Consider the following 18,541-nt stretch of genomic DNA (forward strand, 5'->3'; position numbering starts at 1 on the left):
TAGGGTGGTGGAATAAGGTTAGTAAGCCATAATCAGGTGGAAAAATAAATTTTAAAATGTTTTTGAAAAAAGGAGAAAATGTAAGTACTAGAGAGAGTAAGCATGATGGAGAAAGAAACAGAAATTTTTTGTAGTTGGAATACACTAGAGACTACCTGGACAGAAGGGGAAAATGGATGAAGAACTTGGCAAATAGTAAGTCTGGCATAGAGGTATAAAAAGGTAATAATGAGGCACTTCAATCATCCACACATCTACTGGAACACTATATCTGCCAAAAAGAACAGTTTATAACTTCTTGACTTGCCTGCGTGGAGAGATTCATTCTTCAAAAGTTGGAGGAATAAACAGAGGGAAGTTTGAATATAAATCTGATTCTCACAAATCAAGTACAACAATAATAATAGAAGTAATAATAATGCTAATAATAAGTAGCATATATATAATGTTTTAAAGTTTGCAACATGATTTACAAATTTTATTTCATTTTAATCCCTCAAAAATGATAAAATTAGTTGCTACTCTAATCTTCATTTTATGGAATTGGAAAACTGAGGTAGTCTGATTGTTTAAGTAAAAATGCTAAGAATCTTTCTAAAGTTTGTGATAGAGAAGAAGGTGAAATGTGGGCATAGATTGACATGCAACCTAGATTTTGTGAGAGAAGATTTCAAAAGTGTTTAAAAGAAAAATACATGGAATTCTATGAACTAAAATGGAGACACTCAACAATGAAATTCTGAAGACCCAAATGGAAACAATTCCAATGAGGAAGAAAAAATGGGATTTTTCTTAAAAGAGTGAAATGAATGCACAGGGAACTCACTAAGATTTTTAAAGTAATATACAATTTTCAGGAAATGACCAATGTCAGAACTTGCTTTGCCCTAATATATATGTTTTATACTGAAGGCTTTCCCCTCATTTAAAAAATGTCATTACTTTACTTGATGAGAGAGAATGGGAAGGGAAAATTAATTTAAAGCAACAAAGAAAAGCACAGGATAAGGAAAGCCAGGTGACTGAAGATGAATATGAATAAGCATAGTCCTATAAAAAGATTTTGGTAATGCTTAAGCTTGGAATGATCTGGGACCTATGAAGGGATCATTAAAAAGGAGAAATCTGATAAAGTTATGTTGAAAAGAAAAAGGAGTCTCCAAGCAGAGATAGGTCCTTTGATGGTGATGGATTCATATCCATTACATGGGATAATTGACAATGGAAGAAACTGAGGGAGATGGAGATTAAGTGAGTTGCTCAGGGTCACAAACTAGAAGTATCTGAGGCTCCATTTGAATTCTGTACTTTGTGATTCCAATTTCAATGTTCTGTCCACTGAGCCACTTAGCTGACTCTGAAGTTAAAGAAAATAAAAGTAGTATCACAAGATTTTCAAAAAAGAGAAGGGAGCTTAGGAAATTTATACTATAGGCTAGTTTCAAATCAATTCATGAGAAAATTCTGGAATGGATCATTGTAGAGATTATTGATGAATATCTAGAAAGGGAAGAGGTGATTTCCAAAAAGCAGAATGATTTCATCAACTATAGGGCAATCATGACAGAATATCTTTGATTTTTCTCTTTGACAGGTTTTTATATTAGTAGATAATGAGGATATTGTGGAAATAATTTAACTATGTTTTAGAAAAGTTTTTGATAAAATATCTCCCACTCTTCTTGCTGATCATAGGGAGAGATATTGAGTAGATACAATCATAGGGATTCAAAACTGGTCTCCAATGGAAGTTGCCAAGGATCTGTGTGTTGTTTAACATTTTATACCAAAGGATTTTCATCAGTGATTTGAATAAGGGCAAAAATGATCTGACCATCAAATTTGCTGATGACTTAAAGCTGGGAAGAATAGCTAACTTTTTGAATTACACAGCCAGGATCCATCTTTACAGCATTGGGATGAATCTAACAAGATATAATTCAAGAGGGAAAAGTTTTAAGTTTTATACAAAGAATCAATTTCGCAAGTATAAAAATTAAACAATAGTTATTCTAAAAATATCTGGAGTTTTTACTGGTTTATAGCTCAAAATGAGTTAGCTTATGGACAGACCAGTTGGAAAGTGTTCAGAGTAGGGAAACCAGAATAGTAAAAGGGCCTTAAGTTCATGACATAAGGGGAGCAGTTGGGCATTTGTAGGAACATGTTGACTATCTTTAAGTATATGAAGAATGGCACATAGAAGTGTTCTGCTTCCAAACAATTGTAGCTGTCCAAAAGTAGAATGGTTTCCATTTCCTCTATTTCTAATCTCACCTTCCTCCAACTTACACTGCTTCTTGAGTGGGGAGTCCTTTCATTTGTGCAATAAATAAGGAAACTAATGAAGTTCCCTCTAACTTTCAAATTCTGTGATTCTGTGAAATGTGTACCCTATATCTGATTTCAAAACTATTTTTCTTAACTCCCACCTTAGTTTTAGCCTGTACTTTTTATTTTTTTTCTTTTGCATTTAAAGGAGGCAGGAATAGCTCTAAAATAGCAACCAATCACATTACAGTACTGTCAACCTCTTGGCAGAAAGAAAGAGAGGGGAAAAGATTTATTAAGCAACTTCCTATCTCTGTGTTATACATTTTACAAATACTATCTCATTTACAGGCAATCATCATTTCCAAGGATGTTGAAGATACAAAGTGAGGGACGGGGGAGGGATAGGGGTTGTCAGACTAGCTCTACATGGGGAAAAAGTGTGTACTCTGTTGCCTATTACTCTGGGTCATCTCATAGACCTGGCTTAAATTCCAAGTGAATTTGAGGTACAAGACAAAGGAGAAATTGTTTAAATCCAGAAAATCAACATTTTACAAGGCACCAGACTACAATGCAACATTGTGGCCAAACAAATCTGGCAAGCAATCAAAAAGTATGTGGGATTGTGGGCTGTAGCACTTAGCTATGGAATACCTTCTTTCACCTTCAAAGTAGCTCCAATTCCCTAACACTCTAGCCTAGATAACAAGATGGGGGAGGGTAAGAGGGATGAAGGAAAAAGGCAAAAATCACAGAATTGCTTTAAAGCCAAATGTTGCCATATAGCTAGAGAATACTTGCCCAGTATAAGTCCTTCAATTCCTAGACTTGGCTATGGCAGGGTTGGGGTTTGAGAAAGAGGAGGAGAAGGAGGAATTATTAATACTTCTGTGCATTCCTAGTTAGAATTTATTTTGCTGAGGACTAATTCCTCCCTTAATCGATTCTTCTTTAATTCCCAACGTCCTCTTCTCCTATTTCCCTACTGAGAGAGGTTCAAATGTTAGCTTATCTGTATATCTAGACATTTATCTATCTAGACATCTGTCTACTTGTGCACACTTTATCATGTGAGACAGTTTTCCCTGGTCTGAACTCTGAAAGTTTTTGGCTTGGATTTAGGTCTGAGCAACAGACTGCTGCTAGACCTGGTCCCTATCAGCCAGCTGGGAAGCTTTCTTGGCTCAGAATGATGGAATTGTAGGTGCTTCTTTGCTCTAAGATTCCTGTTTTGGTTATTCCTCTGAAGGCTGGGCTAGATGCAGGAAGTGAGACCCTGCTCTGGCTTGGGATCCATCTGCTGCTGACTTCTGAATTTCCTCCTTTTTCAGTACATCAGCCATACACTATCTCCCACTCCCCCCAACCTCATATAAAATTTCCCTTCTCATTCTACCCTGGATTTGTGACCCAGGACTGGGTAATGGGCAATTGAGCTATCAGTTGGCAACTGCTGCTTTGGAGTACCCTTGTATGAGCCTGGGGGTGCCCTGATATGAATCTAATTTCTCCTCACACCCTAGTATCTGACATGCAGCAACCTCCTGCCATGATTCTGACTGCATCCCTTTGCCAAGCTGGGCTGGACAAATAACTCACTACAGCTTTTTCCTGGATTTGCCCTGATTCACTTTCTAGATTTGTTTAGAGCAAGAGTGGTAGGTGGTGGTGGTGGTAGTCATGATAGTGGTGATGTTTTTAGTTGGGGGGGGGGTTCCTTTAAAAATAAAACCACCACAATTATACTAGAACAGAGGTTCCATGTGATGGACTGACATTAAGGCATTAAGAAAAAAAAATTTTCTTTTAGAACAAGACAGAAATCTATAGATTAGATCACATTTTGGGCTAGAAGATCCTTAGGTTCAAATCCTGGGTTTTTCCACTTGCTTTTGGAATACCATCCCCACGTCACTTCATCTCTCTAGGCCTTAGCTTCATCTATAAGATATTGGCATAGACTAGATGGCCTCCAAGTTCCTTAAGACCCTAATGAAACATTACAGTTAGGTAGATTCAGATCGGTTTCAATGTCTAGTCCAAAGAAATAGCCTTTAATGAATTTAAGCAGCAACGTGCTGGAACTGTGTACAGGCTCATGGAAGCAGGCTGTTTACATTATCAGTGTGAATATTTACTCCTTGAGAACCAGCAGATGCTACCAGTCTGGGCTTAATTTGTTGTTTTGTTGATTGTCTAGGCTGAAGAAAGTGATGGAAGAAATGTCAGTAATGTAGATTAAACTTAAAAGTGTGTGCTGCAAACTTGTATCTCCCTACCCAGAGAGTTGGTGGTTAAACATTTAGCAGCAAACCCCTCAATCTAAATCAAATGGAAGGAGGTCTATAGTGGTATACCTCCAGGACCTTGTTGAGAAACATAGAATCACAGACCTAGAGTAGGAAGTTTAGAGACCATCTAAACCAATTGCATCAATTGGTAATTGAGAACTTCTATATCTGGCTTCTGTGAAAATTGGCTGTAATAAAATTAATGAAAGAGAGACCTTCAGCTGTATAAGGCAGAGGACATCATGTGGCTAATTTGGAGGAATTTGAACTAGTGGAGTACATTAGATGTTGAATCTGAAACTCCCTGAAAAAGTTAATAATACTAAGTTCCCTCACTTCCTCTCTTGCTTATAAAATCCTCTTCATTCTGCTTCCAGTTTCATTATTCAACTATAACTTGCTTCTCTAAAATTACCAGTGGCACAGACCTGGAGTCTGGATGATCTGAATTCAAATCCAGCCCCACACACTTAGTTGTGTGACATTGATCAAGTCACTTAAATTGCTATCTACCTCAGTTTCCTCAACTGTAAAAATGTGAACAATAATAGCACTTACCTCTCAGGGTTGTGACCAAATAAGATTATGTATGGAAACTGCTTTGCAACCCTTAAATTGCTAATGTCAATGCTAGCCATTAAGATTAATATTATTAACTGACAAGTCTACTGTTCTTTTCTAAATCTCTTTCTTGACCTCATGGAAACATTTAAGAATCTTCTTCTGAATATTCTCCTCTCTGGGTTTTTATGACATAGTTTTCTTCTTCATTATCCTTTTATCTTATCTGACCACTCTTTGCAAGACTTTCAACTATATTATGCCTACTAACTGTGGGTCTACTCCCAAGGCTTTTTTCCTGGAAACTTTTTTCCTATTAGTCTCTTACTCTATGATTTCAGCTTCAATTATCAGCTTGACATCAAACCTAATTTTTTTTATTTTGCGTCTCATCCATTGTTCCTAATTTTATTCACTATAAACAAATAGAATAAGTCTAATTCCTCTTCCTATGCTTTCAAACACTTGAAAAGATACATTGTGTGAATTTCTCTTGGGTCATCTTCACTTATACTAAATAGCTTCAGCTTTTTTTAAAACCCTTACCTTTTGTCTTAGAATCAACCAATACTAAGCATCAATTCTTAGATGAAGATCTAGTAAAAAAGACTGCATATGAGCAGTCAGATCTCTAACTTAACATGTCCAAAACAGAACTCTTCATTTTCTCCCTATCCTCAAATTCTCACTCTTACCCCAAATATCCAATCAGGTGCCAAATTTTGTCATTAATTTCTCCACGACATTTCTCATGTGCACCCATGTTTTAATTTTTGCATAGCTACCATCCTAATTCAAGCTCTTTTCACTTCTTACTAGAATTCAAAGTAGCCTTCTAATTGGTCTTTCTTGAGAGACCATTTACTGGACACGTTATAATAGGGATTCCTCTCATGTACAGTTTAAATTAGACAGTCCCTCAGGTTCCTTTTCACCTCTCGAATTTTGTGATTTTGGTTCAGGGGAAAGGGTGGTAGTTAAGTAATTTGTCCAAGGGCATAGAGGAAGTAAGGATCAGTAGTAGGACTTGATAGCATCCTTATCAAGTTGATGGGTGACCTGAAGTTGGGAGGGAAAATGTCAGATGACAGAATTAAAATGTTAAAAGATATCAACAGCAGACAGATTCTAATGAATTAATTTTATTAGGTATAACTAAAATGTCCTACAACATCAGGCCTACAGTTTTGTTTTGTTTTTTAAACCAATCACACAAACACAAGAGAGGGGAAGATGTGGCTAGAAAACAGTTAAAATGAAGAAGACAAAGAGAAATAAGCGCATTGCAAATTTGAATTGGGTCAGTAGTGTTACTCTGAAAACAAAACAAAACAATGAGACCTTATATCAGATCAAAATATGGCATCCAGTAGACTGCACATTCCAGGAAAATTTAGGCTTGATGTCTGAAAAAAACCTTCCAACTATAGCTATCCACTAGAAAATGAGCTGCCTTAAGAGATGGCAAGTTTCTTTACATTCAAGATTTTTAAGCAGCAACTGGATAACTTTTCAGATACATGTTATACTTTGTCCTATTCTCTAATATCTACATGGTATAATTCAAGATTCCACATAGGACACTTTTCCACCTTTTATTATATTGTTCAATAAATCTTACCTGTCTTATCTTCCCAGAATATGAAGAAAGTGAGGTCCCTGAATGTAAAGATGTCAGATACTTTTGTTATTTCCCCTACTTGTACCCTGACCCATATGTACCTACCAATCACTAAAGTCTTTTATTGTTATTTTGATCTTGAAATGTGTAATGACTGATAAAGAACATCCCCCAACTCAGATCAAAATCACATCAGCTGTTTTAAAGAGTTACTTCGGCCACTAAGACATTAAAAGACATTTATGATCAAAAGATGTGTCACAGGCAAGACTAGAACTCAGAATCCTCCAGAATCCAAGGCCATCCTTCCCATCTACTTCCCCATACCACCTTATCCATGAAGAGGGCAGAGACACAAAAATGTTATGTATTGGGAAATGAAAATATTTTACCAAAATGACATATTTAAGCTATTACCAGTCTTTCAACATACTTCATAAAATCACAAAATTTCTGAGTTAAAGGAAATATTCCAACTAATAACCAGTCATGTAGACTTTGCTTAAAGACCTCTCAATGTAGTTCATTCTAAAACAGAAATGTACAAATGACAAATTTTACACGATTCTTTTGCTGGAGTCACAGGGCATGTGATGTTTGTTTCTTAGTCACATGTTCACATTCAATCTAAATGAATGTTATTTTAAAATTAATAATAAAATAATACATTTACATCTTGCTTTAAAGTTTACAAGTCACTTTTCTAAAAATTCTACTTGGTAAATAGGACAACTATTTTTTCCTATTTTGCAGGAAAGGAAGCAACCTAAGACAGGCTATGACTAGTCTAAGTTTATACGGTTTGTAAGTTGGGACTTGATCCTTGTGGTCTGTTTAGAGCACTCTAATTATATCATACTACTTTCTCAACTAAAGCTTAACTAAGTTATTTTTAAATGCCAGTAAATCCTATATCCATATCTCTAAAAGGATAATTAACTTCAGATTCACTGACTACAAATATTTTAAAAGCCCTACGAAGCTATGAGGTGTGTCACTATTTTTTAAGCCTGGGAAATAGATATTTAGGTGTGCTATTTCCTACAAGATTATTATGGTCAATAGTTCAAATCATATCCTTGTTGTTGGTATATAAGCTCTGTTAAGCCTTTGACAAAAATAATCACATTTTCCCATTATAAAAATCCCTAAAGGACCTTGGCCACAGTCCAGGTGTTCACTAGTCCCTCTTGGCTCTAAAATTCTATGATTGAGAATAGCAAAAATAATTAAACTCAAATCAGAAAATTCTTCCAAAAATATTTTTATGTCGGACAACAACCTGCTTAGATACTTTCTGCATGGCTTTGATGTCAGTTGCAGTATCCCCTGACCAATGGTAAAAAGGCTCTGTTATTATTTTTATAAGATCTCTTTAGATATGAACTCTCTTCATTTAGTATACCAATTGTTCTCATCTTCCTAAAACAGAATATCTAAAGTACTGCTAACATGAGGCCTGCTAAGAGTAAATAATTAAAGCAATAAATAGGACATACTGCAGAGGGACATTAATAGTAACCAGTCAGTCAACAAACATTAGGACTTACTACATGCCAAGGACTGTTCTAAGCTCTGGGGATACAAACAAGGACAAAAATAAATCTTGTTTGTACATAACTGCTCACATGTCATCTTTCCCATTAGACTGTGAGCTCCTTGAGAGCAGGGAATGATTTATATTCACAGCACTTAACACAGCATCTGACACAGAACAGGTGTTTAATAAATGTTTGGTGTCTTGAAAAACACAGTCTTGGTCCTCAAGAAGCTAGAGAGAAGCAACATACAATCAAGTTTGTACCTATAAGACTTATACAGTGTAAATTGTAAGCTGTCACTTGCTCTTCATTGTGAGGAAGACCAATGGCATAACCAGATTTAAGTGAGACAGTTGCACAATCATCAGCCTCACTTTCTCTTCCAAAGTCATTGAAATCCAGTGACAAGACAAGATAAAGTCAGGACAATTAGTGATGGCCAGAGATGCAGCGATAACTTTGGTATCTTGGATATCTGACTAAGGTCTAAATGCTCCACGGCACCTACTTCAGCCATCTTTATGGCCACTAGAATAAATTGTTCTGGTCCACTCATGCCACAGGGAGAAGTCTTCGCGTGCTTGGGGGAGACATTCCCCTAATTAACTGATGTGTTTAAGGTCTATCACCCTTAACCTGGTTTTGCTTCTCTGCTAAGATGTTTTTTTTAAACCCTTGTACTTCGGTGTATTGTCTCATAGGTGGAATATTGGTAAGGGTGGGCAATGGGGGTCAAGTGACTTGCCCAGGGTCACACAGCTGGGAAGTGGCTGAGGCCGGGTTTGAACCTAGGACCTCCTGTCTCTAGGCCTGACTCTCACTCCACTGAGCTACCCAGCTGCCCCTGCTAAGATGGTTTTAATGGGATGCAGCCACTCTGCATTCGTGCTATCATTTCTTGGAGACATAGGAGAGAGTTGGGTGAGAGATGGACACCAAAGATGAGTGAGCAGCCCTGAAAAGGGATCAGTATAGAACACCTCATACACCCAAGAAGGGAAGTCATCTCAGAGGAAAAGCACTAGAGGGAAACTGAGAAAGGGCTCTTTCTAAGAGAGGAAATAAGTCAAGGCTTGAAGGAAGCTGGAAAGTATTAGTGAGGAGGAAGAACATTTCAAGAGTGGGCGACCACAAAGAAAATGGTAGTCAGGAAGTTGAGTGTTGTGTGTCAAAATAACAAGAATGCCAGTATCACTGAATTGTAGCATACATACAGAGCAGAAAAGTACTAGAAAATTACAAAGGGAGGAAGGGTCCAGGGAACAAAGAACTTTAAAAGATAAACAGAAAAACCTCTATTTTATACTTCACATAATAGGGATCTCCTTGAGTGTATTGAGCTGAATAGTGACATGGTTAGATCTGCACTTAAAGATCACTTTAGCAGCTCTGTGAAGGGATGAACTGGGATGAGGAGAATTGAAACAGAGACCAGCCAGAAGACGACTGCATTAGTAGGGATGTGAGTTAATGAGAGCCTGCCCCGAGTGGGCAGCAGTGAGAAGAGAGAAGCGGACATGCACAAGAGCTGTTTGTAAGGGTGGAAGTAACAAGATTTGGCAACAGAGTGCATAAGTAGGTGGGATAAGTGTGATCAAACAGTTAAGGAAGAGTAATAGGGAAGTTCAGAAGAGAGGAGTGTGTGAGGAAAAAAGACAGTGAGTTTCTTGTTAAAAGAAGCTTCTATTTAGAAACTGATAATTTGATGACCAGAGGAGAGTCCTACATACATAGGCCATCTCACCCATCACCAGATCCAGGCATCACCCCTCCTTTCCCCCAGGACAAACTCTTTGCCATCAGAGCCAGAGGCTGCCAAAAGCTACTGCCCAGAATCCTGAATTGTGACCCAGAAAACATTTATCCCATTGAAACCATGGTATAAATCTTCGCTAGGTTCCTCAGTCAGTAATAATATGTGCTATATTTTTTTAGGCTGCTATAAGAAGCTAGCTGCTGAGTAGCACTTATATGCCAGGAACTGTGGGAAGGGTGGAGAATACAAGGAAGAAAGCAAAAGAACTCTCTGCCCCAAAGAAACTTACATTCCAGTGGGAGAGAGAATATATACGTAAACAGGTATAGTCATTACTCCAGTGTTATCAGATGCCCACAACACTCCTGAGGGTGGCCTAAACCACATTAAAATGTAGTTCCTATCTGATTTTAATGAGTGATGTATTCATTCAAAGAAATAAATGTATACACATATGTGGTTTTCTAAGTCAACATGTGGCACACTTGGATCATTATGTACATTTTAGTGGCTCCTTTCTATTTGAGTTTGACACCACTGCTGTACAAGACACATACAGAGAAGATCCAGTAGGGGGTTTCGAGGCACAAAAAAACTTCTTGCTAAAGGAAGGGTTTGAGATCAGTTTTAAAGGAAGCCAGGGATTCTAAGAGGGAGAGATAGAGTATGAAATGATGCCAGGAACTGGGGAGAGCCAGAGCAAAGACAAAAAAGGGAGAGGGAAGACAGTAAGAAAGTCCACACAGCTGGAACTTAAAGGAAATGGAGAGAAGTGCTTAAGACATCTAGAAAGACAGGAAGGGATTATGTGTGATACAATGAGCATTCAAGAATGCCATACAAAGTTTACTTTTGATCCTAGAGATGATAAGGAAATACTTTACTTTTGTGAAATGGGTATGGGGTAAGTTATGAAACAATCAGTCCTTACATTGGCAGCTATTAGGAAGATGGACTGGAACAGAGCAGATCTTAGAAAGGAAGACCACTTAGGAAAAGATCAACATGAGAAGTAGGTGGCAAGCTCCTGAAAAGGATGCTGGCTATGTGAAAAGAGAGAAAGCAACAGAGGTACAAGGTATTATGACAGTAGAAATGATAAGATTTGGCAACTGATTGGATATGAGATGAGTAAGGGTGATGAGGTGAGGATGACACTAAGGTGGGTAGCCTGGGTTGTGAGGTGGGATGGTATCACTCTCAATAATAGGGAGGGGGCAGCTAAGTGATTCAGTAGATTTAGAGAGCCAGATCTAGAGACAAGAGATACTGGGTTCAAATTTGGCCTCAGATATTTTAGCTGTGAGCAAGTCACTAATCCTCCATTGCCTAGCCCTTACCACTCTTTTGCTGTGGAACCAATAAATATTGATTCTAAGACAAAAGGTAAAGGTTTTTGAAAATAGTAATAGGGAAGTATGCAATAGGGGAAAAATTGGAAAGAGGGATGGAGGATTTGTTTTTAACCTGGGTTATTTTGCAATTCCAAGGAACCTCCAGCTCAAGATACATAATAGACAATAGAAAGTTTGTGATGTGAAACTCAAATTCAGCAAAAAGAAAAAGATGGACCTCTAGATCCAGAAATCATCTACAGAGAAATGATCATTGAAACCATGAAAGCTAATGAGATTACCAAGAGCAAGAATAGACCTAAAAGGGAAAAGGATTCAGGACAGAGTCTTGCAGTACAAACATAGTTAATGAGTTTGACATATATAAATATTCAGCAATAGGAAATGAGAAAGAATAGGCAGACAGGTAGGAGGAGAACTTGTCATGGACTCCCAGAGACCAGAGAATATCCAGAAGGAGAGAGCTGTCAGCAGTTTCAAATGTTATAGAGAAATCAAGAATGATGAGGATTGAGAAAATACCATTAGATTTGGCAGTTAGAGATCATTAGTAATTTTGGAGAGAACAGTTTCAATTGAATTACGAAGTCAGATTACAGAGAGTTGAAGAATGAGTTTGAGGAAAGGAAGCAGAGACACCAGAGGTAGGCAGTGGCATATGGGTAAGATATCGAAGAGGAACAGAGTATCCTGTGGATCTTGTTAATTGACAGGGAATGCTGGAAAACCATACTAAGGTCTTTGCTTTAATTAGCTCAAATAGTCTAAAGAGGTAAATTGACTGCCAGGGGCTAACACTAGAAGGTTCAGAGAATCAAGGATTATCTAGAGGCGGAAATGAGGAAGAGGAAGAAAATAGGGAGAAGACAGCAACTAGTTCAACCCCTTTTTTTATAAATTAAATTGTGACCTGCCGAGATTAACCAATTTATTAAAGACTGATATAACTGGATATACTCTACCAAAGATCTTTCCTTGGACCTGGGACACTACAGTTAAGAAAGGCTGAAGACTTAGAATGAGCTACCAAGAGGAGCTTTTGATTTAAATTTAAGATTCAGAATGAACTGTGTTTTGTTTTGTTTACTTTGTTTTTAAAGACTTTTAAACACCAAGATATTAAACAATGCCTTAAGCTTTTGTTACTTTAAAACAGTGGTTCCCAAACTTTTTTGGCCTGCCATCCCCTTTCCAGAAAAAATATTACATAGCCCCATGGAAATTACTTTTTTAAAATTTTAATAGCAATTAATAGGAAAGATAAATGCACCTGTGGCCATCACTGCTTCACTGGATTGCTGCAGCACCCACCAGGGGGCAGTAGTGCCCACTTTGGGAATCACTGCTTTAAAAGATGCTAAAAACGTTTTCTTTGCTAATGTCATTTTAAACTTAGCTATTTTGGAAAAGCATGTATGTGTAAGGGAGAGAGAGAAAGACAGAGAGAGAGAGAGAGAGAGAGAGAGAGAGAGAGAGAGAGAGAGAGAGAGAGAGAGAGAGAGAGAGATTTAAGTGGGAGATTTATGACTAAATCAGGTAAGGCTAAAATAGCAATATTCCGCTTGGAAATTCCTAAAGTCCATCCTTGCCATATTGCTTGCACTAACAGCTGGTGATAGATTATGTATCCAAATTACAATTTGCGCATAAGAGTCTGACAAAATAATTTTGGAATCTGAAGACTCAGTTTTACAGATATGGAAAAGAATAATGGAACAGAAATCAGGAGAGATTATTTTGCCCAAAATTAATTAGCAGCATGGGAGCTCAAATGCAGGTCTCTGAACTTCCAATCAAAATATCATAGGCCATTAGAGAATTTTGTTAACAGATTAATATATTTAAATACTTTTATCAAAAGACCACATACCATAGAAAGAAATGTTTCAGTGTATTTTAGACATAAGTGATTTTACAACAATGAATCCATTAATCAGTGGTATAATGGAAAAAAAAATTGGCTTTTGATTCAGAAAACCTAAGTCCAAATCCTGCCTCTGCTCCTTTGATTCCTCTGTGACAATGTGAATCACTTAACCACTCTGGGTCTCATTTTCCACATGTGTAAAATGGATTGAGTTGTAATTGCTAGTCACTACGGTATCTTTCTAGCTATAAGTCCACAGTCCTTATATTTATGACAGTATTTGTCATAAATAAACCCTAGGAATAAGCTAAACCATGCAAGTCATCCTTGATATCAAAGCTGCGATTAGAAACCCCAAACAATCAGTGCAGTTTTAGGCACACTCTTTCTATAGAAGGGCTTGAAATCAGTTTGCTGACAAAAAAATACACAAGTGACTCCAAAAGAACTAATTTTTAAACTCCTTACAATTTTAGAAAGTACGTGTGTGTGTGTGTGTGTGTGTGTGTGTGTGTGTGTGTGTGTTTGTATATGATGGCTAAAGTTCAAGTGCCAGCTAATGTCCATGGCGGGGGTAGCTAAGAGTTTGGGGCCATTCATGGCCATAAATAAATACACTCAGATGTTTAATAAATTCCTGTAGAAGGCAGAGGATTTATAAGTATGTTTGAATTTCAACAGGCTTGTATTTCACACCAAGAAACCAAGCTAAGTCAACATTCCACACAGTGATGCCTCTGATTAACAGTTTAAACTGTTACCTTTAAAAACTAAAGTGTAAATAGAAAGATCATAGGACCATAGATTTAAAGTTGGAAATGAGCTTATGGGTCATACGGTCCAAAACCTTCATTTTACACATGAGACTAAAGTGTCAGAGAATTTAAGTGACTTGTGATACATTTGTTCTAAGACTTGCTAATTGGTCATCATCCATCCATTTACCCCTTCATTCCAGGGGATTCTTCCTTGACTTTATATCCCTATTTTCTGTGCAATAATAAGAGATGACATTTATATAGCATTTAAGGTTTATGAAGGACTCAATGTATGTTGTGTCTTTTGAGCTTCATAACAATCCTATATAGATATTTTTTATTTCTATTTTTACAAATGAGGAGACTGAGCCTTAGGAAAACTTTGATGATTTGCCCAGTCATATTCCTAGGAAGTATACGAGGTAGGAACCAAACCTCAATCTCCACTAATTCTAAGTCTCCTATACTTCCTGTCTGCAGAAAAGTAGGCAAAGGTTAGCTTTTTCGTCAGGGTTGCTGGAAGTGGAATTTAACAGATTCATAGAGACAGGCTAGGAGTTAAAATGCCAGACAATAAGGTGAGATAATCTATGTGTGCTATATACATATGAGCCATTATTATTATTTTCTGACTTTCAACTTCTGATTTGGAATAAGAATAAGATTATCTATGAGGAACAGTCAATGCACATTTGTAAAGAATTTTGGCAATTCAAAGAAGCTTAAAGACCATTAGCAATTCATTATCACATATTGGCTAAAAACAATCTCACTACTAACAACTATTCCTCAGCTTGCTCTAGGTGAGCAACAGTTTACCTCAGGTCAATAGAAAAGAACATTGAAATCAATGTCCATTCATTTACTAGTAGCATTTACAGCAAAGTAAACTATTTAATATTTATGTATCTACTTTATAAGGCTGGCTCAAAGAATCTTTTTCTCCCTCCTTTCACTTTCTTTTTTTTTTTATAAATAGCTTCTCCAAATGCTGTCTTCATTTTTTAAGAAACGAAAGTAAAACATTGTCCATAATAACATTTCCGTGCAGAGTGCCCTGTTCACAATCCATTTTGATAGCATTATCAACCTAATCACAACTGTATGATCTGAATAGGAACCCATTGTATCTCTTTCACCTTGACAGAATCAGCTTCTAAGCTGGAAGGGATCTTAGAAGTCATTAACTGCAACTAGAATTGACCCAAAATTGGTTTCATCCTCATAAGAGCACTTTCTATTCAAACCTTCAGAGGTGATTTAGTTCAAATTTAATATGTACCAAAGAATATACTTTATATTAACAAGATTTATAGAAACTAAACCAACTCTTGATATTCACTTAGAGAACTGGATCCCTCTACCTAATCACAGGATAATCAACCCAGAGCTAGAAGGGACCCTCAAAGGTTATCAAGTCCAACTAAGATGAGGAAGATGAGGTCTATTGAGGTCAAGTAACCTGCACTAAGTCACACAGGGAGTATCAATTTAATGCCCCCCAAATTTTAAGTACTGATTTCTTAAAGAATAAGAAATTATATTGCTGTTCCCATACAATCTTCTAGTTCAAATCATTCCTCAAAAAATAGCCTTTTCTCACTCTGCTAACTCAAGCCCTCCTCACCTCTTACTCTTACTATTCTGATGGCCTCCTCCTTTGTTTCCATGCCCTAAGTCTCTTCTAATTACAATGCATCCTTCATGTAGTTGAAAAAGTGATTTTCTTAAAAGTGTGATTATGTTATTCCCTTCTCCTGACTCCATAAATTCTCATGGCTCCCTATCACCTCTATGAATAAATTCTACTGGTATTTGAAGCTCTTCAAAACTTGGTCTCATTCTAGTCTCATTTTTATCCTTCTTCCACATTCTTACATCTCTCTGTAATCTACAACTCACTGATACTCTCCCAATGTAAGTTGTTCACACACAACAAACCATTGTCCAGCCTTTACAGTTTCATACTGGCTGCCCTTCTCCTGTCCCATACCTGGAACACATGTCTTCCTTACTTCTAATTCCTGAAATCCTTGGCCTCATGCAAGAATTAACCCAATTGCTGCCTTCTGAACAAAGCTTTTCCTGTACCCCTCCAGCTATTGGTACCGTCTTCTTCAAGGTTACCTTTTGTTTTCTTGTATGTTTGGAAGATCCCTATACATATGCAGCACATATTGTCTTCCCAATTGGAATGTAAGGTCCTAGAGGGTAAGGATTATTTTTCTTTTCTCCTTAAATCTCCAGCACCTAGCACAATGCCTAAAATAAAAATAGTTTTGTCGATTGACTTGAATTAATATTCTTTCCTCTTCTTAGAGCTCAAATTACCTTCTACCCATTGTAAATCAAATTTTTGTCTAGTACATTTATTTTATTCATTTACCATGAGCACAGTAAACCTTTACATTCCATTAGGGTAAAAGTATACAGACATTACTAACTTCTGATTATATATAGTAGTTTACAATATTAATGCATTATATTAAGACGCATTTAATTTAATTTAATACTGCTCAAATTAAACAATATTTTTAAAAAAGGATGTAAATGCTCACTTGCACATCTGTTCATGTCTGGTGCTCTGTGTCCATAATATCCTGAAGGGCATGAATGTAAGCACTCTCCATATTGCCTCATACCTTCTCTTCGCAAAAAGAAGAATAACTTTTGTTGGCACCTGCTGCATCCATTATCTTTTGAACAAGACAAACAACCTTTGCAAATTGGATTTGATACGTAGCTAGCTGCAAAATAAAAACAAAAAGCAAATAATATATACCATTCTGAAAAGTTAAGAGTCTCAGAGTAAGGTAGAGAAACAGGCATCAGTAATAAGGTGGGAAACATAAATAAACAAGTATTAAACACTTTATATCAGAAAATATTTTTAGATACAAATAGATACAAACGATAATGCATAAAACCTACCAATGTTAATATTCATTCTAAATTTACCTTTTCATAACACATCATGGTGTAATCTAATGAAGTTGGACAAGGAATGATAAAGTTTGACTCATTGAAATTTTAATGCTAGATAAGGCTAACATAGCTAGACTATAACTTGTAATAAAGCAATCAGAAGAGTTCTGTCTTCTCTGAATACTAGGTTTTAACATTTCAAATTATATCTAATAAAATGATTATATTAAGTCCAAGTTCTGATCATTATATTAATTATTGTGGTTGTTGGCATTGTTGTTTGTTTATTTCAGTCATGTCCACCTCTTCATGACCCAATTTGGAGTTTTCTTGCCAGAGATACTGGCGTAGTTTCCCATTTCCTTCTCCAACTCATTTTACAGATGAGAAAACTAAGGCAAAAAGAGTTAAAAGACTTGGTCAGGGTCACACAGCTAGTAAATGTCTGAGGCCATGTTTGAACTCAGGTCTTCCTGACTCCAGACCTGGCACTCTATCCACAGCATCACCTAACTGCCCTCACCATCTTAGTAGTCACATTTTTAAAACCTCTCAATGACCTTGCGCAAGTTTCTCCTCTTACAGAATTTTAATGATTACCTCTATTTGATACTGTTTTGTGCCTAGGTGTTTTCATGTTATTCTCATTTAACTATGACTTTCTAAGAGTAAGGACTATCTTTTGACTTCCTTTGTATTCCCAGTACTTATCAATGCCAAGTACATAGTAAATGTTTAATGAATGCTTGAAAACAGCAGGTGAAATGAACCATTTTGGATTGAGAGGCTGGAATGCTCTCTCCTGTGATGAACTAGCTTCTAATATGCAAAAGATTGTTGATCTCATAATGCTGAGATGTTAGTTCCAACAATACAAACTATAAGCCATGCAAGGCTGCTGGTCACTTATAACTTTCATCTATGTCTTCCCATAAGCTTATCCTGGGTTTCACCCAAAATGTGAGGGTCTTTCTTTTATCATCCTGACATTGGGTAGATACCAATCTGTTGCATCTTGCTCTCAATTAAGTGACTGACCCATCTCAGTATTTAGTCATACATTTCTTTAGTTCCATCCCATCATACCACTTCTGCACAGTTCCTTATTTGTAACCTTTAACAGATTACTTATGCCTAAAGTGTACCCTTCCTTGGCCGTTTAAGTGATCTAAAATTCAATTCATTGGCAATCAAAGCATTTTAATATTTATAGCCATATCACCAAAATATTACTGATGTGTTTAAAAAGTGGAAGGAGTAATGGGCATTATTTCAGAGATAAGCTTTGGAGTCATTAAAAGAATTTTGCAATTCTTTAAGATTATATACAGCCACAGTAATATTGTTTGAAGAATGACTTGTGTACATCCACCTTCACAGAAAGAAGTGATAAACAGTATCTTATGGTTTTATTTTGGTATGATAGTTATGTATGAGTGTGTTCTTATAACAATTACCACTATAGAAGTGTGTTTTATATGACAAAAAATAAAATTTAAAAGAAAAGAAAGAAATGATGAATAGAAATGATGTTTTATATTTACATATAAATTTAGTCAAATGATGTCATCTCTAATGGAAGAGGGGAGAGA

The 18,541-nt window shown here is 36.6% G+C and overlaps 1 protein-coding gene across 2 annotated transcripts in view; it reads right to left on the reverse strand.

Moving 5' to 3' along the window:
• Window positions 1–18,541, reverse strand: part of RSPO2 (R-spondin 2) — a 239,854-nt gene that overhangs the window by 113,826 nt on the left and 107,487 nt on the right. The window contains exon 2 of one of the 2 annotated variants that reach the window (XM_044658255.1): window positions 16,583–16,771. The exons of the other annotated variant lie outside the window; for it this stretch is intronic. Within the exon in view, the coding sequence (XP_044514190.1) occupies window positions 16,583–16,771 (189 nt within the window). The remainder of the gene's footprint in view (window positions 1–16,582; window positions 16,772–18,541) is intronic. 2 annotated transcript variants of the gene reach the window in all.

Source organism: Gracilinanus agilis, chromosome 1, assembly GCF_016433145.1.
Source record: "Gracilinanus agilis isolate LMUSP501 chromosome 1, AgileGrace, whole genome shotgun sequence".
In the NCBI taxonomy this organism is placed as follows: domain Eukaryota; kingdom Metazoa; phylum Chordata; class Mammalia; order Didelphimorphia; family Didelphidae; genus Gracilinanus; species Gracilinanus agilis.